Source organism: Hermetia illucens, chromosome 1, assembly GCF_905115235.1.
Source record: "Hermetia illucens chromosome 1, iHerIll2.2.curated.20191125, whole genome shotgun sequence".
NCBI lineage: Eukaryota > Metazoa > Arthropoda > Insecta > Diptera > Stratiomyidae > Hermetia > Hermetia illucens.
In genome coordinates this window covers 30,520,595-30,546,137 of record NC_051849.1, presented here as the reverse complement: position 1 = coordinate 30,546,137, position 25,543 = coordinate 30,520,595, and the positions used below count along the sequence as shown (strand labels likewise).

The 25,543-nt window shown below is 41.0% G+C and overlaps 2 protein-coding genes, 1 long non-coding RNA gene and 2 other non-coding genes across 7 annotated transcripts in view; 1 reads left to right on the top strand and 4 right to left on the bottom strand.

Annotated features, from left to right (window-relative positions):
- Positions 1–1,119: 1,119 nt before the first annotated feature.
- LOC119646918 lies at positions 1,120–6,547 on the bottom strand. Its single transcript, XR_005248786.1, has 4 exons — positions 6,377–6,547; positions 5,118–5,175; positions 1,642–1,855; positions 1,120–1,445 (listed from the first exon to the last, which is right to left on the bottom strand). It is a non-coding gene; the product is annotated as an uncharacterized LOC119646918 (long non-coding RNA).
- Positions 1,519–1,601, bottom strand: LOC119647341. The gene has a single exon (XR_005248856.1). It is a non-coding gene; the product is annotated as a small nucleolar RNA Me28S-Gm3255 (small nucleolar RNA).
- Positions 6,548–12,582: 6,035 nt separating the features above from the next.
- On the bottom strand, positions 12,583–19,659 carry LOC119661574 (60S ribosomal protein L19). The gene is made up of 3 exons (XM_038070973.1): positions 19,503–19,659; positions 19,088–19,194; positions 12,583–13,149 (listed from the first exon to the last, which is right to left on the bottom strand). The coding sequence occupies exons 1-3, from the start codon at positions 19,505–19,507 to the stop codon at positions 12,641–12,643; spliced, it is 621 nt and encodes a 206-aa protein (XP_037926901.1). The 5' UTR covers positions 19,508–19,659; the 3' UTR covers positions 12,583–12,640.
- On the bottom strand, positions 18,912–19,045 carry LOC119647344. Its single transcript, XR_005248859.1, has one exon. It is a non-coding gene; the product is annotated as a small nucleolar RNA psi18S-841/snoR66 (small nucleolar RNA).
- Positions 19,660–19,856: 197 nt separating the features above from the next.
- LOC119651627 (oxysterol-binding protein-related protein 2) overlaps positions 19,857–25,543 on the top strand; it is a 52,960-nt gene continuing 47,273 nt past the window's right edge. For all 3 annotated transcript variants that reach the window (XR_005249476.1, XM_038055304.1, XM_038055292.1), the window contains exons 1-2: positions 19,857–20,450; positions 25,284–25,493. Coding sequence is in view for 2 of the 3 variants with exons in the window: in XM_038055304.1 (XP_037911232.1) it covers positions 20,133–20,450; positions 25,284–25,493 (528 nt within the window). In the remaining variant the exon portion in view is untranslated. The remainder of the gene's footprint in view (positions 20,451–25,283; positions 25,494–25,543) is intronic.

The window sequence follows — 25,543 nt, the reverse complement described above, 5'->3', positions numbered from 1 at the left end:
CAAGTATGGCGACGCAAGAAAGGGGAACTTTCAGCGGAAGGTGAGGACAAGCTGCCAACCCCGGTGAAATCCACACTGAACGCAGCAGACTTTTCAATTAGCGGCGGTTTTCATATTAAACTGCACTTATGGCTACAAACATAAGAGCTAGTCAAATCAACCTGTAGCATGCCAAAGCTTCTTCCTATCTACTGGTGGCAAAACTGGCAAAGTTGCAAGACTGCCCTTATATATTTCTGGTTCAAGAGCAATGGGTTCGTTTGAACAAAATCTGTGGTATTGGATCAGCCAAGGGGACCAGGATCTTCTTCGATGATGAAAGATCCTCGAGACCGAGGGCCTGCGTTCTGATGACAAAATTGTTAGAGGCAACCATGTTGAGACAATTCTCATGTAGGGAGCCGGAGCTGATTGCGCGAACAATTCATGCAGTTTGGAGACAACTCCGAGTGAATGTCCCGGCGCGTTATCGTGGTAAAACACCACCTTCTTTTCCCCGATTGCGGCTGTGGCTCCTTCATTTTTTTGTCGAAGCGGTCCAATAATTCACTTTAGTATTGTCCAGAGATCGTCCCTTTTTCTAAAATCCATAAGGATGACGTTGTTCGCCATAAACCTCTCCGGCCGATGAGACCATCTTCGACTTCTTTGTAGCAGATTTACCGGGAGAAACCCATTGTTTTGATTGTTAGTTTCTGGTGTATAATGATGAATCCAAGTTTCACCAACGATGACAACTCGACGCAAAAACTCCTTCAGATTTCGCTTATATTGCTCCAACCACTGCTTCAAAATTAACATCCGCTTGTTTTCCCCGCGAACAATTGCGGCACCAACCGATCGGCCCGACAATTTTTTCATCGCCAACTTGCGTAAAATATTAATTACCGTTCCGATCGACACACCTACGGGCTCTGCTACTTCGCGCACTTTCGTTCACCGATCAGCGAGAATCATGCTATGGAACGATACTGCTCTTTCTCCATCTTAGCAAAAATCACGAAACACATCTTACTCAAATGGCTGCCAAATTCAAACTAAGCTACCAATCAATCTGAAATTTGCTTTGCCGTCGTTTTATGACAGCGCACGATGATAACTTACTAATAATAACACATATTTTACATGTACATATGTATTTATTCTCTATACGCCTTCAGACATACTTACGACTATAATACGTATTTTACATGCATAGAATATCACTTTTGTATGAAAATAAAAACTTTTCAGTTATGCAGCAGAGTTCGAATATTGAACTAAACGAGTACCATTTATTGTGCTAATAACTAAAAATGCGCTAATACAGCGAACCGCAGACGGAGTTATCCTCTGCATGTACAGATGGCATCTAAGCTCAGAATCGGAGCATCCTCAACCCACTGGGCCATTCAATTCACGATTCAAACTTTGTCGTTCCATCTTTCTGGTCGGGTTGATACGATCTGTAACAGTGAATTAAAATAAAGACATTACCAAAGAGATTCAATGCGGAATAACGATTTTTTTTCCCGAAGTATTCTCAGATTATAACAATCAACTAATAGAATCACGATGTTTCATTAGAGGTGTCAGAAAATGATTGGTATTCATCATTAAATAGAAATTGTATCAAATTGAATCATATTAAGATAAACTAACCATCTTTACTTTACTCCTGCACGAGATATGTGAGGTCCGTCGTTCTCCTGATCCAATAGATGTTACCTGCGATGGTATTGTAGTATTAGGTGTTCCATTACAAGTCCCGTTTCGATTGGAGCAGTCATTAACACTTCCCATCTCAAGTCAATTCAGGTAGCCATTAACACCAATCCTGGCCGACCTTGACCGATATAAACCATTGATCCGGTACCTAGAAAAAAATGATATTTTGATTTATAACAAGAAAACATACTAGTCAACCGAAAAATTTAAGAAAATCGCCCGCCTAGGCATCAAAATAAATAAGGATTCATTTGGGCAGATAATGAAGCTAAGTATATTATATATTTTGGAAATTTGTTGGAAACCCCCTGAATTTCATGGTAGAAGTGAAGCTTTATAGAATATCGACCCCATGCTGGGAAGTTTGGTCGCAATATTAAGAATGTTAAAGTATGTAAAAGTTTCCTGCTTTCCATAAATTTGTTACTCTTCAACACATACCACTGATGGAAATTGGACCATTAACGGCGAGTAGTACCGAAACAAAATGCAGCCGAATCTACGGAAAGTGCCTCAACAACAACCGGCAGCAATATTCAAAAGGAATAACTCCCATTTGTTACGATATAATTCTCCTGGCCGCTTTTAAGGTTCTATTATTTCAATTTGAAATTAAAATTCTAAATTTCAAATGTGAATCTTTGGACTTCTGCAACGGAATGGAAATTTGTCCGTGTGGCGCCTTATTCTGCCTTGGCGCGCTGCATGGTTGGGGAATAGGTTTTTTTCGGGAAGAAAAAGAAGAAAAAAAAGGGAGTAGAGGAAGGTGACAAGTGCGGAGTGTGTCGTGCACACTTTTTTTTTATAGTTTGGAATATCGAAAATTGTAAGGATGGGAGATAGTTGGTCGCCCGGGGAGAAAATTGACGAATAGTAAGCTTATTGAACATATTTTGTTTTCCTATCAAGTACGAAAGCAAACGTAGTCATTTTCCATTCTTGTTCTGATTGATTTCTAATTAGTGATGATAAGTCGTGCGTTACGATCAAATAAATATGCCAGGAGAACAATTTCCAATCGTAAACTCAAGAAAAATCGGGATTTTCAACCCCGTGAGATAGAACCAAGACTTTTATTCTACATGACAGTCTTTGTCATCGTTACGTTAGTCACCCTTTTTGTGGTCGTGTCTGGCGTAGGGGTCGATGTGGGCCTCAGTAGCACCTTGACCGCTTGTTGCGAACCGTAAGGAGGCGGTACCTGTGGAAGGTGAGGATGCTACCACAACCGCGATGACAACGTCGCCTATCGAATTCACCGCGACTCTGACCGCTGTCGAGAATAAAGGCACTATGTCGACGATTTAAGGTCAACCATGTGGAGGATCAAGTTCCTCAGAGGAAGGACGAGATTATTACAAGTGTGTAATTTTGCCCTAAATGTAAGGTACTCTACAGAATAAATGCGCCATGCTGCGTAGACTTAAGAGACTAATTTATTCCAAACGAAGTCACTATGTTCAGCTTATAATGGAGTGATCTTTGATGTGTTAGCTGCAAGGACACATCCGGTCAACCTTAATGGACACGCGGAATTTAGGTATAAGTTTACTACTAATTAACTTTGTTGTGGAGTTTATTAGTATTATTAGTCTTGTATATGTTAGCACTTAGAGATTAATTTCCATGAGAGAATGGGACTATGTTCCTTATCCCTTTCCCGCGAAAGAGCTGCTCGCGTTGATATCTATTGATTAGATCAGATAAATTGGACGAAGGATATTTAGATTTTTTAAGTATAGCAGATTTTTTTTTCTTCTATTGATAATTTCTATTTATGAAGAATGATGGATTCGTAAATAATATATATCGCAAAAACAATGGGAGAAAATACGTCTTCAGAGGAGAGAATATATTTAAATAAAAATGAAGAGAGGATTAAGAAAAATTATATAAATAGGAGAGGAGAAATGCCGTTCTATTATAACGAAGCCATATCTAAGTACAAATAAATAAGATCACGAATTAAAATGGAAGAAGTCAAAGTATATGTACAGAAGAAAATTAAAGATTTGAACATATTTTGTTTGCGATACTCCTACAAATTTCTAATTTCTAGGCGAAGAAATTTTTGTTTGTTTGTAAAAATTTGAAAGCTTTTTTTACTGTTTATAGTTAAAAAAAAAACATTAACTTGCCTTTATACTTTTAGTAAGAAATAATTACTGTTATGTTTTGAACTCTAGAGTTCCCCCGTTGTGCGCACGAGACAAGCTCCGATCCGCACACAGCTTAAATGTACGGTGAAGATTTCAAGTCCACAAAGTTCAATACACTTCGGCAAGGTTCCTTAAAAAAAAAAAAATAACGATTTGCGCATTTTCTCATGGAACGTGCGCTCCCTGTACAGAGATGAAGCTGCTGCGCAGCAACCGATACCCTGTCCAAATATAAGGCTGATGCAACTGCGTTACAGGAGATGCGTTGGACAGGGACCAGTCTCCTGGAGAAGAGCCGCTACACCATATATTATAGTGGCCATCCAGTAAAGCATGTGCTCGGAGTAGGTTTCTTAGTCAGCCAAAAGATGAAACCTGCTGTTATCGACGAAATTGATAAGACTGACTAGGCTGACCCTGACCAATGTGCGAGACCAGATAAAAGCAGATGAAATGAGTTACTGAAAACGAGTTCGTTAAAGACATCATCACTTTCGACCCTTCCCGCTCATCGCCTTTCTGACAAATGTCAAAACCAAGACCGACATTGAAAAGTACTAATCAAGATCATTCATTTGACACCCAACATCACCACATTCGATGAAAAAAAAATACACCCTCCTTAATCTCAACGTAGAAAGATGTCACTCACTACATGTCTGGTCGTTCACAATTCCCACTTTCTCACCAAATTTCGTGTCAATCGGTATAGCCGTTTCTGAGTAAAGCACGTGTGACAGACAGACATTGAAACAATTTTAATAAGATTTTGTTTTGCAAACAAAACTTTAAAACAAATATTACCAACCACAAATATCAAATAAAATAATGCTCATTACAGAAATTAATTCTTTCTTGATTGTATATGGAATGCCCACATTTTAATGTTATTCTCGCTCTAAACGAATGCACCGTGAACCAATAAATTAATTCAGGTTTTGCTTGTGCTCAAATGTTTATTCTATGAGTAAATACTAGCACTAGCGGAACACTTTTATGAAGTTCCTGCCAGCGACTCTGCAACTCAAAACCGTAACCTTGATAACGAGAGCAAACCTTATTTCCACTCACTGCAAATATCACTATTTTTTGGACACCAGTTGCCCTTTCCGTGTCCCTTAATTGCTTAATAATGGATCAAGATTGTTGTGTTCAGAATAAGAATAGTAGTAAATGCAGTCAATTGAAATAGGTTACACTCCGTTGAAACCTACTTAAAATACTACGAGCACTAAATAAATTTTTACTTACTTGGATTAAGGCACGAGTTCCAAAAAGTCCTTGTGCGCTTCCATATTACGTACAAAGCCTGTAAAAGAACGAAAAAATTTGAAAAAATCGATTTCATCATATTGAATGAATAACGAATCTAATAAACCTTTTAAATGTTTTCACCGTTGTGTCCGGATCACTACGAGTTTCGTATCCAGGGCATAATGATGACATTTTAGTCTACGAGATTTATAGCACTCCGAAACCCATTGATCGGATATTCGGAGCGACTCTAGTATAAACTCGCATCACATTTACTCAAAAAGAACCACATAAACTAGGTAAAAAAAAACATGAAATGCCTGCAAAATGTTCACTTGAACTTCACAAACCACCTTGTTGGGTGTGCACGCTTGGCGCTTGCGCAAAATTGCAACAAACGTGTGGGGATCAACCATCGCCATCCAGACGCTTGTGTTCTGAGTAACCAAGTTCATGATGGATACGCTTTTCTAAAGCGACTCCGTGCACTGACTACTTTCTTTCTAATCAAAAGCGCTTGCGACAAATTTCCTTTAATTTCGAGCTCGAATCTACAAGCTGCTGCAAACCCAGCGACGGTTTATTGAGGTTTGGCAGGTGTGCGGACCCGGCATTCGATCTTCCCGGAGTAAATAACGAATCTCCTGATCAAATCCATCTAAACTAGAGAGCGTACACTCCTTACGAACTGTAACAAAGGTCTCTAGACCTTCCTGTAAAAAGGAACAATACAGAAAGGCGATAGTATTTGTAGCTTTCTCTAGCAGGCAGTTTGTTCCAGAAATACACAAATTGTATTTATGGTTATATAGACCTGCACTTCCGTCTCTACTTTGGATTTATAACATCGAATTAAAAGGATCCGTAATGCCCTCCTGGTATTGGATCTGCAACCTCCAGTTCCCACTTCCTTTAAATTACGCTGATCAAAGTGTACACTTTAAAACATCAAAAGAACTTGAAATACCGAGCGGTAACCATTGCAAGGATCATCCAAATTGTGCCTTGGCTAGATACCATGCTCAAGCTATCAAAAGAACCCAATTCCACGTGTTGGTCAATTTAACCTCACTTACATAAAGTGATAAATGTAGTTTCCCGCATACAAGCCAAAATGCTAATAGTGGCACAAGGCATAGCCAAGAGAATACATTTATCTACGAGTTGCTAAGCGCCTCAAATTCCATCAAAAGGATATCCGAAGTAACTCTACAAACTCGTATGTTCTTTAAAATTAAACAAATAGGTTTCCTTACCATAATCCGGCTATTAGCTGAAAACGATACAGATGTATCTCGTCTCTAGTATGTCAAGAAAACTCCCCCAAACTTCTTACAATCAGCAGTCTTAAATAAAATTGGCACCAGGACGATACAAGGCACAGCACCTCCATCCTCCAGAACAAATTTAGAAATGGCAGAGCGACTACTCTTCCTTCCTATGCAACACTCACAAATTTCATGCATTCAATGAATATAGTTACAGCGGTTCTTTGTTCGACGTACTACTATCGGAAGTGACAATACGAAATAGATTACAAAAATTATTTCTTTAATAGTACTTATTTATTTATTTATTTTATGAGGACAATACACAGTGAACAAATTTCTTACTACATATTGCCCTCAGAGGCAGGAGCAAGTGAACGGTTTATTTTACGCTTAAAACTAGAGAAGGAAATAGAGTCAAAAGACCCAAGCTCTAGAGTGTTGTAGGCATAGGCTCGGGATCGGAAATTAGAAGTAAATCTCGAACTCCGCGAAGGGTACATCAAAAATGTCCCCATTACGTGTGTTATGAGACGAGGCGATACGGAAAGTAATATCCGAGTTGGTGGAGCAGTCCATCAGCCAAGGAAGATACGACGTATCAAGGAAGATACGACGTTGCTGTAAGGAGGGGAGATTGAAAGTGCGGAGTCGTGACGGATAATGAACCCGTGGAAGATTCTTTTTGTAAAAGGGGCTCCGGGTGAATTTGCGTTGTACAACTTCACGAGCGCGGCAGTCACGAATACGAAAGGGGGATCAGACTACACAGCAATATTCAAAGAAGTTTCTGACAAGGGAATTGAAGAATGTTAAGGAGAACTGGATTGAGGTAAAGTCCGAGGAGGAACGTAGGATAAAACCAGACATTTTGGAAGCTCTATTGATGATGTCAACGAAGTGGGAATTGAAACAAATTTTGTAGTCGAATATTACACCCAGGTCTTTGAAGGATGTCTGTAGTGAAAGGGTTTGTCCACTGAGAGAATAGGAAAAGGATTTTGGGGAGGGTTTAAGCGAATAGCAGATCCAGTAGCATTTATTGACATTCAGTGTTAGCTTGTTGACCGAACACCAACGGATTAAATTATCAAGGTTGGACTGTAAGAGAGTTCAACGGAGACGAAACAGAGGCAAACAATTTAAGGTCGTCTGCGTAAAGCAAATACGGGCAGGTGAGGATGGAGGCGAGGTCATTGATAAAAAACAGGAAGAGTAGCGAGTCAAGTATAGAGCCTTGGGGAACACCAGAGGAAGGAGACAAGGAACGAGATGAGTAACCATGAAAAGAAACTTTGCAGGAACGGTATGAGAGATAGGAGAAAAGCCAGGAGATGACTGAGGAAAGGAAATCTAGTAATGAATCATTAATCCTGCAACTTAATTTTATTGAACCTTTAACTAACTAAATGATTAAATATGTGACATATGTTTTCTTTTTTTATGCTACCAATTATAAAATTATGGTCGAAACCGATGTTTTGATGAACGAAAAATTGTTTTTGAATATTTTGCCTAGAAAACTCCGCTTTAAGCTATGGAGTAGGCTTTAGCTAAAGCGATTTCAAAATATCTAATTTTTTTCCTCAATTATAACATTGTTCTGTATCAGCTGAAGAGGAAGACAGATCACTTCTCCATGATTCTGAATCGAATAAGCGGATTCAAAGTAAGTAAAGGGACCCGCCTTGACGGTCTCCCTGTAGAGTTTTTCCTTGTATAATTGCTACTTCCATTAATTTGTAAACCCTCGAAACCACATCTTTCCCAATGAGTTGAAGAAGAGAATAGTCGTTAAGATTCTGAAAATTGAAGGGGTATTTGTGTTCTTTCTGCCGCCCGGAGATACTAGCTAAAATAATCAACATCTCAAACCCTTCTATACCAACCTATATTAAAACCTTCCGGAGATTAGATCAGTGTTTTTCATTGACAGCGTTAATATGGAATGTATCTGGAATGTTCTACGCAGAGAGGGAAGGACTTCAGTAGAAACTAATAGCAACATATGATGCCGCGAAACGTCACGTGTTGCATCGAAATAAAATCTCAAAGGAATTTAAATTCCAAAGCAGAGTTCGCTGGGGTAGCATTTTGCCTCCGATTCTTTTTCTTCTCTTTATTGGTGAAGTTCTCCGCGCTGCCTCAAACACTTGGGCTGCACTGATGACATGTTGTGGATTGTTCACATGGTGAGGATGTTCTTTAGGTGAATTGCCCTAGGACTAGGTGATATAGAACGATGCAAGAGTCAAGTTTCTTCAAAATCACAGAGTGAGTTCAAGTATATTGTGAGAAATCTACAATGATGGTGCGTAGTGCTATGCACTATGTGATATGTATAATGCGCAGACAATCATTTCTTCTATTTCTTTAGCCTTTGCCCCGTGCACAAGCGGGGTCGGCTCGTCGTGATTGGTTGCGCCACTTTGTTCTATCAAAGTCCTTATTTGGATACAGTTGTGTGGTTTTCAAATACGCATCCAGTGTATCAAGCCATCGTTATTTAGGCCGGCCTTTTCGCCGCTTACCATAGACTTTTATGTTCAGACCAATGTTGGCAAGTGCATTCTGGTTAGTGCGAGTTACGTGGCCATGCCATGGGAGACACCCCTTTCGCAATTTCCCATGATTGTTGCAACCAACAAACCATTTCGATCGGGGATATCCTCATTTTGGATATGATCAATGCGAGTTACGCCATAGTCCAACGTAACATCTTCATCTCTATTACCGCGAAACCAAAACACTCAAAACCATAAAGGGCGACTGGGTGGGCGATACTGCGATAAATTTTGAATTTGGGGCGTTCGTTGATACATCGATAACAAGGAACACCAGCGGTTTTGGTACTTCGAACTTGAATTTTCGGATCATAGTAAAGGAATTTAACCCAGCACACGAGATCTTTCGCAGCTCTTGACAAACCCAGCTTGATTCAGTTATTTGAACGTTTTCGCGAATTCGGTTGTAAAGAATGCGTTCAAAAATCTTCATGGTATGGAAAAGCAACCGGATTGAACGGTCATTTGAACATTCTCCTGGACTACCTTTTTTCCATATTGGAACTTTAGTGCTTTTAGTCAGAGGGTATTCTACCTTCTTAAATTACCCGATTAAAGAATTCACTGAGCCACAGTGTTGGGTCCCAGTTCTTCGCTTTCCAGAGCTCAGATGCGATGTCATCATATCCTTATATGCCATTTTATTGCTTCCTCGAGTTTAGCGGCACTGACAGATGGATCTCTCTCGCCATTCCGAGCGTCCAGTTTATTGTAAAGATCTTTGTAGTTACCACGGGTAACAGCGATCACTTTCTTCTTTACGCTGTTTTATTGGTGGTTTGATTCGCAGGACGGCGATGAACCGCCGATGTTGAAGTATAATGGTCTCGTAGGGAATGCCTTTACAGTCGTTTCATAAGTATAATGTCATGGATGTCCGCACCCTCATTGCGCGCTCCAAACTGTTTTCCCTCACGGCACTACCGCTATTTGCTCTTTCACCCACATAACCATTAAGGTCGCCTGCAATGCTGGTATATCCATCAGCGGGCACGTTATAGGTCTTTCTACCGGTAAAGTTGGCATATGGCATCTGTCGTGGCATCAGGTCGACCTGTCTGCGATGCGCACGCGATGAAGAAACGAACAGTACGATCAGCTGATACAATGGCTTCATCAAGTTTTTCAACTTCTTTAATGGCATCACGGAAATCCTCAGAGGTGGTATTGAGTGTGTGAGCTAGCAAAATGAAGAAGATTTTGGGCAATTTTACCGCATCCGCGTTCAATATTGCCGCTTTTGGTTTCTTGTAGAGCGCAGATATTAATGCGCCTTTCCGAAGGGCTTTTGGGAATTACAATATTTAGCGTGCAGGCAAGTATTGGTTTTGCTCGGACTAATTTACTGCCCATTTCTCGACAGGACCGGGGCTCATCCTATCGCGTCGACTGTGGTAAACACTCTAGCATTTCTCCGAGGTTTAAGACTCAACATGATCATTCTATTTTTAACGACATTAAATGAATTTTCACGATCGGCCTGTTGCGGAACCTTTCACCAAGAGAAATGAGGTAGGATTTAGTATAGTGGAATAACTTCGACTACACTTTATCTACTCTTTCTCTGATCTCAGTATTTTATTTTTGTTTTACTGAGGATAGTACAAAGTTACTAAAAGTCTCCTCCTTTACCTGGACTTGAGATCAGCATGTCATGCAAATAACATGGCGGAGTTGAAGCAGAGGCAATAACTGTTACTGAATTTTTTTTCAGGAAATTTTAATTTCAAGATTACTCACCGAAATTCCTTAATCCTTGATATATTTATTTTTTATATTTGGTGTTTCTATAAGAGCCCTTGTCGATATATCCATTACCTCCTCTCGGTTGCTGAAAAACATTCCACATTTTGGTTTTTTGACTCGATGAATAAGAAATCACAGGAAGCTATTTTAAATCAGGTAGTAGATTGTTGTATTGGTCACTCTCAACACCATTCGACATCAACAACGGTCTACGACAAGGGGATGTCCTATCATGCGTCCTCTTCAAACTGGCCCTGGAGAAAGTGATCCATGATGGTGAGGTAAATGCAAGAGGTACAATCCTCTTTAAGTTCACCCAACTACTGGCCTATGCTGACGATATCGACATCATGGGAAAAACGACCCGACGCGTACAAACTGCCTTCATCCAGTTCGAATAGGCGGCGCGAGATCTTGGGCATCATCAATGAAGGTAAAACGAAATATATGGTGGCAACGTCAGCACCGAAAACCAATCAACCAACATCAAACCGCACTGGTCAAACGGAAAAAATAAATATAGGAGACTACAACTTTGAGACCGTTGATAATTTCTCCTATCTAGGGTAAATCACAACCGATAACAGCTACGATAATGAAATCCGTGCACGGTTGTTGACAGCCAACAGGGCCTATTTCAGCTTACAAAAACTGTTCCGCTCGAAACGTCTCACCATAGGATTAAAACTCTTACTGTACAAGACAATGATCTTGCCAGTCCTCATATATTCCTCGGAGACTTGGGCTCTTAGCAAGAAAAATTGCGAACTCTTGGCCGCGTTCGAGAGAAGAATCCTTCCTACATGAGGATGGACGATTCCGTAGCCTACATAACGACGAAATCTATGAGCGATGCCATGACCGTCAGGTGGTGGATAAAATCCGGCTCAATAGGTTACGGTAAGCGGGTCACTTAATCCGTATGGATGGGATGATCTAACCCGGAAAGTCTGTAAGGGCAATATCTATGGTAGGAAAAGAAGACAAGGCAGTCCCTGCCTGAGATATGGCGTTTTGCAAACAAAACCATAAAGATGGCATACATTGCAAACCTTTACAAAATTTAAGTTTGAAGGTCAGCACAGCAATAATCTTTATAATTGCATTGTAGAATTCATTAATAAAACCAACCTCAAAGTTTGATTCACCGGAACAATCTTCCTTCGTGAAATGTTTGTGACTCAAAGCCCAATTAAGTCGTTTTCTTTTATTGTCTTCTGAAAGCCACGGCTTCCTCCTTCTAAACCTGCTTCTAGTAACATCCTTGTAGTTTGACTGCTTATTAAAGCCAATTTCTTCAGCTCCGAATTTTTTTCTCTCATCCACAGAGTCCCGGATATGTCTCTTGTTCTGACGGCTTGTAGTCACGCATTTCTTATCAGTTCTTGGCTTATTTGCGTGAGTGCCAGCCCTCGCGAACCGTGAACACTTCACCAACTCCGCAATTTCCTTTCGTCTTTCCTCGCTGATGTAAAAGTCGGATTTCCACACGATTTTCAATACTAATTTTGGTTGTTTTTGGCATTTAAAAATAACTCCTTTCTCAATTTAACTGTAAAACTACAAATGTCGATTTCCAAATGCTGAGCCCACATGCTTTGTGCGGGCATACCCTGGTACATCGCCATCTACTCCTTCTCGACGCCTGTTCGCAAAAAAAAAGGTTCCCTCTCGTCTTACCATATTAGCATACTTATTTTCTATAAAAGTGGCCTAGAGCTTCTTTTAGGAATAATAAATTTAAGTCAATCATGCAACTTCGAAGGAGTCCGTTTAGTTTTCAACCTGGACCCTACAACCTTGTCTATATAAAGCCTATATTCTTTGAATTTCAATGGAAATAAAAAATCCGACAATTTGTTTCTATACGTTTATTATATTAACAAACATATATTTTTTTTTTTAGTTGTGGTACTTATTTTTACAAAAACAAAGAACTCATCTACTTCTTAGCTGGGCCAGTAGTTGCGGTTTGTGCTGCAACTTCATCTTCCTTAGCTTGAATTTGTAGCAATTCTTGTTTCTTATTAGCAATACGTTCTTCTCGTCGTTTACGGGCCTCGCGCACCTTTTGGCGACGAGCCTCAGCCTGGTCGGAAAGCATTTTGCTACGTGCCTTTTCAGCCTTCTTCTTGTGAATGTATTCCATGAGAACACGCTTGTTCTTGAATACGTTACCCTTGCACTTCATGTACAAATCATGGTACAAATGACGATCAATCTTTTTGCTGTCTCGGTATTTTTTCAGGAGACGACGCAATACTCGCATACGTTGCATCCACAAGTATTTCGTTGGCATACGGGCATTGGCTGTACCCTTCCTTTTACCGAAACCACAGTGACGTCCCTTACGACGAGCTTCTGTGTTTTTGCGGACACGATAGCGGGAATGCACGACTACTGGCTTCTTAATGATAAGACCATCCTTGATAAGTTTGCGGATGTTTTGACCTGTAATTAGAAAAAAAAACGGTAAAGTTTATAAAATTTTGTATATTCCTGAGTGGACAAATAATATTAATGAAAACAGTCTGTACCGTTATTAAAGGGATAAATCCCACCCCCTAGGCCTCTTTAGTATGGTTGGTTTTTGGAATGTGAGACGCTCCCTGACAACAATATCGGGGGTTTGCAGAACGCTCGATTTCTCCAACTCAAGCGAGAATATCATCGATATTACCTGGACATTCTGGACTTACGCGCAGTAAGATGGGACTCTATAGGGTACTCGCTTTCTCTTGTGGTAATGTGTTTTTGTACGCTAGTCCGGCGTCGAATGGTTACTGTCGACTACTGCAAGGTGCGTTCTCTTAACCTGGGAACCGGTTTCCAACAGGATTTTAACTGTAACATCGCAGTTCAGGTTAAGAGGCATTACAACTGTACAGTGCTGTGCACCAACGTAGATTTCCGATATAGTGACCAAGGATGCTTTTCATAAACAATTACGGTCAGTCTGCAGCTCCATCCGCCTCGTCTTTGACGGCACATTATTCGAGCATAAGGTAAGTTGGGCTTCCAACTGACCGACACCTTACGAGCAATCAAGATTGACCACTTTGCGATCAGCACTAAGATTTGAAGAAAGGCCCTGACATCGGCCTTGAGAAGGATCACTTCGCTTGTGTTTTGCGCCCGCCACTTGGAGGAGTGGAGAACTGCGAACCCCCTCAAGTTCAACATCGATCGTTTATGTGATACATGATCGACAATAGGAGAACTTTCTTGTTGATCGAACGAAGAGTACGCTGAGTAACCCATGAACATTGGGCAGCTAGCAAAAATGCACATGCAGTCTCTACAGATCTTCTAGTTCTACTCGCACAGAAATCCTAGGAATTCGAGACTTTTTCCAGAGTTTGGAAAAGAGAATGATCGTTAAGATTCCAAAGTTAGTGTGAAAATGGGGGAGGTATCTGCGTGCTCCCTCTATCGCAAAGATAATAGCCAAAATAATCCTGGAACGTATCAGAAAAAATCTCAAAAGCGTGATTAGCGCTCTGGCTTCTCCCGCATTGATCATGTTCACAGCCCACGGATCATTTTGGAGCAGCGCGCAGAGTTTAGATCTTCGATTCAATTGTTCTTCATTGATTTCTGGAAAGCTTTTGACAACGTCAGTGTAACTAGAGTGCTCAACGCAGGAAAGGTACTTCTGAAGTAACTGATAACTATTATCAAAGCGACATTTGGTGGCGCAAATTATCACAGACTGCATCAAGGTAAAGTCTCAGAGGAATTTGAGATCCAAGGCGAAGTACGTCACGTCACCCAACTAAATTCTGAAAGATGCAATAAATCCACCGTAAAAGTGACGGGCAATGATCGAATCCAGTACCAAGCGTTTAAAGAGAGAGCATGAGAATACCAGTCGACACAGTTAATAGATCACTCCCGAGATTTTCTAATTGGATGAACAGCGATTATATCGAACAAGCTGAGGTATATCCGAGAGTTCGAGGCTCGATTATGGGGTTTGCTGTCACCCTACCATTGGCATTTTAATATTCAATGAAAATCTACATTGGTGTAGACATTAGAGACCGGTAGACATTTTGGGGTGACGGACGTAGAACTCATTTAACAATTCCTGGCTAGAACTGAAGAGTATTGTGAACATTCTGCCAAAATGTCGTTAGAAACAACATGATCGGATTGAATAAAAAGCCTCGGAAAAATGCTAGGACGCCCACCCCAGTCGACGCAGCAGGACGAGCCCCGGTTCTGTCGAGAAATGGGCAAAGCTTCTTGGCGCATGGACAGCGTCAGAACGTAAGTTAGCTCGAGCAAGGCAAATACATGTCTGCACGCTAAATATTGGCACCCTCACTGGAAAGACCGAGGAAATCGCAAGAGCCCTTTGGAAAAGGCGCATTGATATCAGCGCTCTGCAAGAAACCTGATGATCTGATGCCAAAAGTTACGACGTAGAACGCGAATGCGGTACAAATGGCTACGAACTTCTCTATTTTGATAGCCTAAACATTCGAATACGGTGTTGGCACTACCATCTCAGAGGGTTTCCGTGATGCTATTAAAGAAGTCCAATGGTTTAATGACCAGCTGATAAAGCTTACCATTATATCAGAACTTCTTCACCGCGTAGGCACCACAGACAGATCGAGCTATGCCGTGAAAATTGGCAACTTTTCCATGCAAAGACCTGCAACGTGCCTGTTGATAACTATATGATCTTTGCCGGTGACCTTAATAATCATTTGGGTGACAAGGCAGACAGTAACAGGTGCCGTGGGGATAAGGGGTTTGACCATGACCTTGTACTTATGAATACATGGTATAATAAAACGTAATTGGACTATATTCTCATAAGAACCCGACACTATGAGATCATGGCACTTCAACATCGGCCGCTGATTGCCGTCCTGCGAATCAAGTCACCGATAAAACAGCGTGAGGAACGTACTGGCCCTCAGCGCATTAAATGGTGGCGATTTCATGAGTGAAAAGAAGAAATGATATCACATACGCAATTACCAGCCATTACGAATGTGCAAGAATCGTGAAACCAAATTAAAGACACGATACACAAAACGGCCTCTGCAACCCTCGGGTTCACTAAGCCCGCTAAGCGATACATGAACCGAGATACATAGCTTAGAAATGGCAATGTTGAAATGAAGGCCCCTGCAAATAAACGCCTCTACCACATGTTTTTCGATGATAAAACGTTCGCCAATTGACAAATTTATAAGAATGCCAGCCGGGAAGGAAAGAAAACGATCGCCGTCACCCGATTGACATAAATCTTTACGATAAACTGGACACTCGGGATGGCGAGAGAGATTTGTATAGACTTCCCAAAAGCTGAAACGAACGCACACAGGATACTGAACACTTCTATTGCGTTAATAACAAGAACGATACTTTGCTTACCGACCGTCGAGCCGCGACGAGAGTATTTCGAGTAGATTTCAACTGAAGAATTTGTTCAACCTCCACTTCCACAATAATTGCCGAAATTTGGAGAATTCCCACTTGTCAGCGCAACTGGTGCTCAGCGGTAGCGGTCAGGAACACGGGGCGACAAACCTGCCGGCGAAACGAAACCAAGTGGCCGAAGAGAACCCCCATAGTGTTGGCACCAGGAGATGCTGTATCATATTGGTTTACCGGCCGTGATGCAGTAGGCGAATGCTCCAAAGGTCTAATTACGGCGATCAGACCCAAGTCTGCACGGGGACTCATCTGATGTGGTAATAGGGTCACGAAACCTTACCAGGGATATATTGATATCATAGAGACTGGGATTTTTTCTGAATTCACATATTTCAGGAGAATTCCTGTTGTATGTGTGTTCAGGTCGGTCGTTGCGATCGGCTCCCTAGTGGAATCTTCATGGGGGCTACGGACCTGCGGGCTTCGACGTGGTCTTGCATTTCAACACGGCAACAGTACTCCTTAGTTCGGTAGAGATTTAGGTAGGCCTTGCATCCACCAGTATTGATGCTGAGCCATGAAATCGATATACACTGGCTGGCGATATAGCTGGCTGTGTAATTAATCCGTGTCGTAAAACCATAGAGACAAGACTGTCAGCGCAACTGAAGTCGAGGGAAGCAACAGGATCTGACGACATGGCATCTCAGCTCTGGAAAGCGAAGAGCTGGCACCCAAGATTGTGGATCGGATTATTCAGGACGGTAGAACACAATCTGACTGACGAGAAAGTACCGCAGTTCCAATATTGAATAAGAAAGATAATCCAGCAGAACGTCCAAATTACCCTCCGATTCGGTTATTTTCCTATATCATTCTTGACAACCCTATGCGCGAAATCGTTGAAATAACCGTGAGCCGCTTCGTGTCTCTGTTGGTGCTCATCAAGGTAGCGCCCTCTCATCACTCCTCTTTGTTCTTATTATAGACTGTCACACGGGACATCCAACGCCCAACTTGCCCAAAAATGGAATGATCGCCCCATGCAACACGGTTTCAAATTGAATCTAAATAAAACTGAGTTTTTAACGACTGATACTCATGAAACAGGGAAACTTTCCCAGAACTGAGCGATTTATATATCTCGGGTCAATAATCAACAATCAGTCAATGGAGAACTGCGTTATGAAATTATTTCATGCATTAACGCAATCTGGATGAAGTGGAGTTTCACAACTGGTATTCTTTATGATTGACGGATCAACGAAAATCTCAAATCTACATGTTTTGATCACATCTGAAATCAGGATATCCGCGATCGTTATGGAGTCGAGTGGAAAAATTACGAGAGACGTCTTCGATGGTATGGTCACGCAATTCGGGCTAACGAAAATTCACTCGCCAAAATTGGTCTGAACATCGAAGTCACCAACAGGAGGGGAGGGAGTTATCAGTTCAGGGAACCCCTTACCGTGGGATCCCTCCGCCGATCGAGTTCAATCTTCTTCGCAATAAGAAAAACCCGAACATGATGCGCAATACGATTCCAGCTACCAGCGCTCTTCAGCATCTCTCTGACAATGTTGTCTGGAGAGAGCTGCTGACGAAAGCCGTCCCACCTCTCGCAAGAGAAAAAGATATGTTCAGTGTCGTCCACCACCCCATTGCAGAAATCAGGAGATCGCGCCAATCCTGTACAGATAAGACTGAAAACCACCATGCCCGCTTAGAAGTTGGGTAAGGAAGTAATCAATCTCACCATGCATTCGGTTCAACTACGGGTCTAAATTGTCGATGAGCGGCGGTAGATAGCTTTGCGATCCTTGGCAGGGAGGAGAGTGCGGATCACTCTCGCAATCACTATCACAGCGATAACCAGACGCCACTCGCAGTTCCCCGCTTCTGCACTTGAACAAGGCGCTTACGATGCACCTCCTTGTCAAGGGCATCAGCTCATACCTCCGCGCCATAGAGCAGAACCGACTGCGTTGCTCCCATAAGGAGATGTCTCCTAGAAGATATAGGGCCCCCGACATTCGCCATTAGCCGACTCAAGGCCGCGACTCCAGTTGCAGCCCTGTCCGCTGCTGTTTTGATTTGGTCGAAGAAGCTCATTTTCGAGTCGAGCATTAAACCGAGATATTTAGCCGCTGGTTTTGACTCAGTCAACTCGCCGATCAATATGGGATGCAGGGTCGGGATTCTCCTTTTGGTCAAGATGACTACTTCGGTTGCCAAGATGGTTTTGAACATCGAAGTTGATGGTAAGCAAACAAAATGCCGGCCAAAACAACGGTGGCTTGATACGCTGGATGGGGATTTAAAAGCCTCGCGATTGCATCCAGATCAGGTATTCTGATAGAACCAAATGGCGAAACCGATCCCGCTTGTGAACGGGACAAAGGCTGGCGAAAAAGAAGCGGATTTGAGTTGAACCAAAAAACATCCGCGAGTTTGCGAATTAGAAATGAATAGGAAAGTGACCGTAAAAGTTTTTAGAGGTCACATCAGATGTGAGGTCGCGTATTGTGTTATATTCTTTTCGAAGTTGTCTCCAAGTCACACTTATATGAGGATGTAGAATTAGGGGGAGATGCTACATTTATTGGAAAATGCTATGTATGAGAACTGATTGCTCTCACGCATTAATGAATGCTTAATTTTGTAGAGTTCAAATATGACAGGATTCAATGTATCGGTTAACTTTTCTGTAGCATTAGCTCAAGAAAATAATTCTTTACACATTTCCACATAGAAGGATAATTAAAGAGGGACTATTCGACTGTCCTTAGGATGTTATCATCATTAATTTACGCAATATGTCGCAAACACCTTTACAGTCGCCAATCTAACCTACAATCGGCGATGAATAAGATTTGCAATTTTCCTCTAGCAAGGTAACAAATTGTAACCATTTTAAGGGAATTAAATGACACAGAGTGCCCTTGCTTTCAATATCAAATAATCTACAAAAAGAAATTTTGTTACTCACGGGAATTGGTGTTGGCAATTTCGTTGATTTCATTGGGATCCAACCACACTTTTTTCTTGCCGCATCGCATAACCGAGGCTGCCAGCCTCTTTTGCAACTTTAGCGAACTGTAAAAACAAATAAATTCATTCCATTAGTTAATTATCACAACAATTCAGTTTGGGGGCATTGAAAAACATCATTGTAAGTGCGCCCCATTCCGGTGCTCCGCTTATTTACACGGCTGTGCATTGTAAAGTCACTTTGCACCATGTGGCAATGCAATGTCAATTTTCAACTCGAAAAACATCAAGAACTGAACATTCTTCAATATATTTATTAAATACACATGCCGGCGAACACATCAACAAACTTTTGAAAGCAATAAAATATGAAATAACGAAATTATTATCGAAAATTTCGCGAGACAACGTACCTCATGTTGTCGATTTTCGCTCGACGTACTTCAGAAAGAAATTAAAGATGGCGCGGCGGAAGTACGTCGCTTTTATACAAGTCGAATTTGAGTCTGTATTTGATAATATTGTGAAATAATTAATAAACAAAAGAAAACCCATGAGTTGTGCCCTGTAATGAAGGGAGCGTATAGTATTAGTGTAATTAATTAATAACAAAGCAAGGGTAAATTTGTGAAATAGCTATGAAAATTTCAAAATTTGTTTCAATCGACGCTGAATTCTGCGCCAACCCTCAATTTTCAATTCAGAGCGCACCCTTTTGAATTTCCCCTCTTTTCATTCAAGTGTCAAGTTGACGTTTGAAAAAAGTCAGGGTGAAGTGTGTAAACAAATTTTCGGAAAAATATAAAAAAATCTGATAAGAATTGGGAAGAATCACATTGAACGATATAAAGTGTAAATAAGATGTTTTGAAACTATCAAGTGCATGCCGTCTCGTCCTTGAAAGTGATTGTCATGCTCTATTCATTCCTCGCAAGTTTATATGCAAGTTCAGATTGATAAAACTTGACAAAATCCAACGCAACATCCGATGTGGAACGTCTAAGATTCAATATAAACACAGTTGTTGTGAAGCGAGTAGAAAAATGAGTGATTCCACAAGCTCGGATAGTTCTAGCAGTACGGGATCAGAAATTGAGGAAATATTCTTGCGAGCCTGCCGCAATGGGGATATTCAGACTGTGACATTGTTGCTCGAAAAAAGAGATTCTGGCAAGTACGGATTCGACGTGAGCTGCAAAGGGAAATCAAAAAGCAACTTGGGATGGACACCACTGCATTTGGCAACGTATTTTGGACATCGTACCGTCATGGAAGTGCTGTTAACTGCAGGTGCCGATATTAATGCGATTAACGATAGCGGCGATACGCCCCTGCACAAAGCAGCGTTTATCGGCCGAGAGGTAAGGATTGGATTTCATGAGTCAGTATTTTGTTCCGGTTAGGGGATTCTCAGAGATTGCTATTGTTTAGTATACTCAATTTAGTAATAAATACAAATTTTGCATGGGCTATCTCTGTCTCGTAAAAAGCGTCACCTATTGGTAAGTAGGCGGAGTGAATTCCCTAGTTGATAAAAATCCAAGAACTATTTTCATTTTCTCTATCTGTTGCAACTTGCAAGCTAATTTACAAATTAATAAGTGAACATGAATGTACTTTATATGAGAATTTCGAAAATTAGGGTCGTCAGTTACGATGAATATAACCTTTTTGATCAACAATACTTGGGATGGACAATTTCGTAGCCTACATAACGGCGAAATCTATGAGCGGCCATGACCGTCATCATCATCATCAACGGCGCAACAACCGGTATCTGGTCTAGGTCTGCCTTAATAAGGAACTCCAGACATCCCGGTTTTGCGCCGAGGTCCACCAATTCGATATCCCTAAAAGCTGTCTGGCGTCCTGACCTACGCCATCGCTCCATCTTAGGCAGGGTCTGCCTCGTCATGACCGTCAGGTTGTGAATAAAATCCGGCTCAATAGGTTGCGGTGGGTGGGTCACTTAATCCGTATGGATGAGGATGATCCAGCGCGGAAAGTCTATAAGGGCAATATCTATGGTAGCAAAATAAGACGAAGCAGACCCTGCCTGCCCTGCCCTTCACCGGGCTGCCAAGAGCAGAGCCTCGCCTGGCCAATCCGTCAGCCTGCTCAGAATGGTTATGTTACTCTTGGGACTTGAATTTCGCTCCAGCCATCAATAGACTTCTAATGTCGACAGTACTTTCGCTTGGAATACACTGGCGAAACCTGGGAGACCATACGACTTGGATACACTGTGTGTATTAGAGAAAACATCCGCGCCGACTTCACAACCTTCGTAACCTTGCAACACGTCGCCGGTCTTCCACTTTGTCCTGGTTGGAAAGTCCACAGCACAGTTTCTCGTGAAGTTTAGCTTGCGTGTGGCATAGTCCGTGGGGAATGCCTAGATTTCCCGTGGTACTTCGTCCAGGATGTTGCTGTGGCCGTAGGACTTTGCTGCCCAGCATCTGGACTTATGCACGCTGCAACGTATTTAATGTGGAGGTCTAGGGGGAGGGGATGCAGGAGTACATTGAGAGCATCTCCCGGGGAGGGTTACAGAGCCCCAGTAGCACCTGCACACGCGGCTCTTTGAATCCTATTAAGCTTTATCCTATTGTATTTTTTGCTCAAAGCCTGCCACCATACAATAGAGTAGTACGTTAGGATCGGACGGACAACAGGGGTGTACATCCAGAGAACTAACCTCGGCCGGAGACCCGATTTCTTTGCAAAGGTTCAACCGTGCCAATTACCTCGTGGAGGGCGGGGTCTGTGGATTTTACTTTGAGGTAGGCATGCTGGGACTTAGAGAAAGGCGTTCTCTCCATAATGGTCTTTAAAAGTGGATGTCCAGGACGCGCTCTAGGGTCTTCAGCACGAAAGAGATCAGGCTGATTGGTTGAAAGTCCTTCACGAACTCATGACCGCGCCTGTCCGCTTTCGGTATGAAAACCACTCGTGCGCGTCTCCAGGACTGTGGTACGTATCCCTTTTTTTGTTTTATTCTCTATACTGGATTTAAAATGATTAAGTCTTTACATTCCGAATGGTCGCAATTATCTTCTGAATTTTCGAACAAGTTTATTTCGAAAACACGTGTTCTAAAATTTCTCCTCATTTTTCTCAGGAACTACTAGATCGATTTTGATATTTTTTTTATTAAAAGAATCACAATATTTGTTATTGTAACTCGAACTAGAATTGCCGGGATTCGTTGGCATTAAACCCCTTTTTCGGATTTTACACGCTTCAGGTATGAAAGGTTTTGTGTTTTTCTTTTATAAAGCCATTTGAGTGTGCATTTGTCCCACTAGAACCAAGAACCAAACCCAAGCACGTAATATATGCATATATTATGTAAGAATATCCATTTTCGCGTGATGATGACAGTCAAATTCTAAATTTGCAGAGAAACGGAAACTTTGACCTGTTATAACTTTCCTAGTAATAGTGCGATTTCCACCAAACTTGGCAGGATTATGCTCTATACTATAGCCTACATTGCTAAATAATTTCATGATTTAAGGATGAACTTAATATATAACTATAATTTTTAGTAATTGACTGCAAACCCTCTTCGCAGTCAATTACTAAAAATTATAGTTATATACTATTATTAACTTTATTTGAACAGATGTAGATATGGAGGGTATTTCGCAACCTAGACACCATATAAAAATGGAATGGAAGCAATTTTGAAATTTAATTTTTTAAAAGCAGCCAAAATTCTATTTTTCAAGCGATTCCGTTAGTTTTAGTGGAGGCCATAACTACATGTGTTCTAAACAAAACTGCATTTAAACTTTCTTCTTCGGGTTCACGGTTTGGTCAAAAATGCAGGAGAAGTTAATTCAAGTCTCAAAAAAGGGAAACTTCAACACTGATTACAATCCTGTATATAACAACATCAACAACCGGATAAATTTTTTATTTTGATTTCATTCTTTATCTTCCTATAAAAAATCCAGATCAATATGTTATGTCATTTATGAGAAATTACAATTTTAAAAACACTACTAATTGGGCTTTGAGTCTGAAAAGTACCCTAAATGTTAGCCATTCGAGAGTATATCTTACCAGAAATCCATGCGCTCGCTAATTAGTTAAAAAGTTTCTTACACAATTGTGACTAATGTCTTCCAATTAACTAACAAAATTAGTCACTACAATCGTAATGTGATTTCGTTCTCATCCATCGTCTTGCAATCAATTGATATCCGTCGTCACCAGCTGTGTGGTGTCCTGACCTACGCCATCTCAGGCAGGGTCTGCCTCGTCTTCTTTTTCTATCATAGATATTGTCCTTTTAGACTTTCCGGGCTGGATCATCCTTATTCATACGGATTAAGTGGCCCGCCCACCGTAACCTATTGAGCCGATAGATTTCATCGTTATGTAGACTACGGAATCGTCCATCCTCATCAATCATACAAAACTAAATATTTCATTTCGAAAACTGTTCAAAACTTCTATTCGACATCAATTTTAACTTTAAATCACATTCAACCATTTGTAAACTTACAACGTGAAAAATCTACCTCCACATCAAATTGGAAATTTTAATATTCAATGGTCATGTCGATTGGAATCAAATGGGACCAATACACAGCAACCAATTCAGCTGCTTCGGAGGCAAATCTGAAAACACCTCCACAAGAATGTAGTTCATCCTATTGCTTCCATACGAATTACGAAATGAATTTTTTAGTGGACCGTCATACAAGCAAGAAAATGCCTGTCAAGGAATGTGTGTCGCGAAGAAGGTGTTTTCTGTTGTGTTTTGCTGTAGTTCTATGATGCTGCTGTTAAGAACCAGAATTTTGAGCCGTGTTATGATTTATACAGTATCTTCCTCTGTTGTTTTTCCGTCACAGTATTTTCTTTAATTAAGTAGGGGAATCAATGCTTCCTTTCCTTCCGTCACCCACTTCAACCTTTCACGCACGCGAAAATTGTTAAACTTTAGCGGCCGGAAAACGCGCACTTTTTTACAACACTCCCGACACGCCGAGACAATCCTCTAGACAATCTCAATGTGTTCTCGATTTTCCTTTTTGGAAGTCCTCAATTTGTGTTTTTAAGGTTTTGTGTGAAACAAAACCTTATTAGAATCGAGACGGTGTCTGTCTGTCCGTCTGTCTGTCTGTCTGTCTGTCACAACCGATTTATTCAGAAACGGCTAGACCGATTATCATGAAAATTGGTGAGAATATGTAATCTGGTGTTCCCTTTACATGCAGTAAGTGGCGCCATCTTGTGTTAAGTCTAAGGGGGGGCTTCCCATACATGTCAATGGAGGGTGCAAATTTTTTTTTCACAGAATGTAGCCATGTGGGGTATCAAAAGAAAGGTCTCAATTGGTACTTTTCGAAACTGGTTCAATATTTGATATTGGGTGAAACATAGGGGAGTGAGGGCTTAAAATATGACCCCCAAAAAGTGTAACAGGTCTCGTTCTCAGAACCTATCCAACCAAAAAATCTGAAAAAAATCACAGTGGTGCATCTCTACGAAATCTAGGCCTCAAAATATATCCGGTTCCGATATCTGCACAAATAAAGTTAATAATAGTATATTTCCACATTTTAGAAATTTACCCGGCACCCCCCTTTTGTTCATCCCAGAAGTACCAAATCTGGCATGCGTATAAGGAGAGAACATAGTGCACAGTTTGGTCAAGTTTGATGAAAATCTAATTATTACTAACAAAGTTATAGGGGGTAAAACTTTACCATTTTTTGTGAATTTCGTGCACTCTACAACCCGCATGACGTCATCATCACATATCATTTCGTCAATACCACAACGAAATAAGTTCTTATGAATGGGGTCGCAAAGAATTATTTTGTTTTAGTTTTTTAATCATTTGTATGTGAATATCAATTACTCCAACCTGACATGTGTGTATGTAGGTATATAGTATATGTGTGCTAATGAACTTTGCGGGTAGTACCTAATTCACATAGATATCCGTCCTTTCGAATAGTTTTTTCTTGGAAGTATAGGTTCGCTTAACGAATGTCATGTTGTATCAATGCTGATTGGGATGTCCATGATTGATGATGTTTTAATATAATCCCTATGAATAGGAAACGTTTTTATTACTTAAAACATTGCAGTTCGCTCAGTTGTTAAAATTCTGTAAAATATCAAATAGAACCATTTGTCATTCCTTCTAATATAACTTTAATCTTTATTAGGACTTAGTTATGCTACTACTACAACATAATGCCGATGTAAATATAATAAACGGAGAAGGCCGGCTTCCACGTGATGTGACCCCAGCCAATGAGGTTGGAAAAGAAATTAGCAAACTCCTAAGAGCTGCAGAAGCTACCGAAATGCTAAGGAAGGAAAGCAAACTCCTAACGGCTGCCAGGGATGGTGATATCAATACCTTGAATGCTCTGGTAAGTTGAGTACTTTACAGTAGTTTTCACCCAATTTGACAAGTGATTGT

Bases quoted from the DNA above. Each gene is read 5' to 3' on its own strand.
- LOC119661574 (XM_038070973.1), bottom strand. The intron at 13,150-19,087 runs GTGAGTAACAAA...TTCTAATTACAG, and splicing joins AATTGCCAACACCAATTCCC to GTCAAAACATCCGCAAACTT.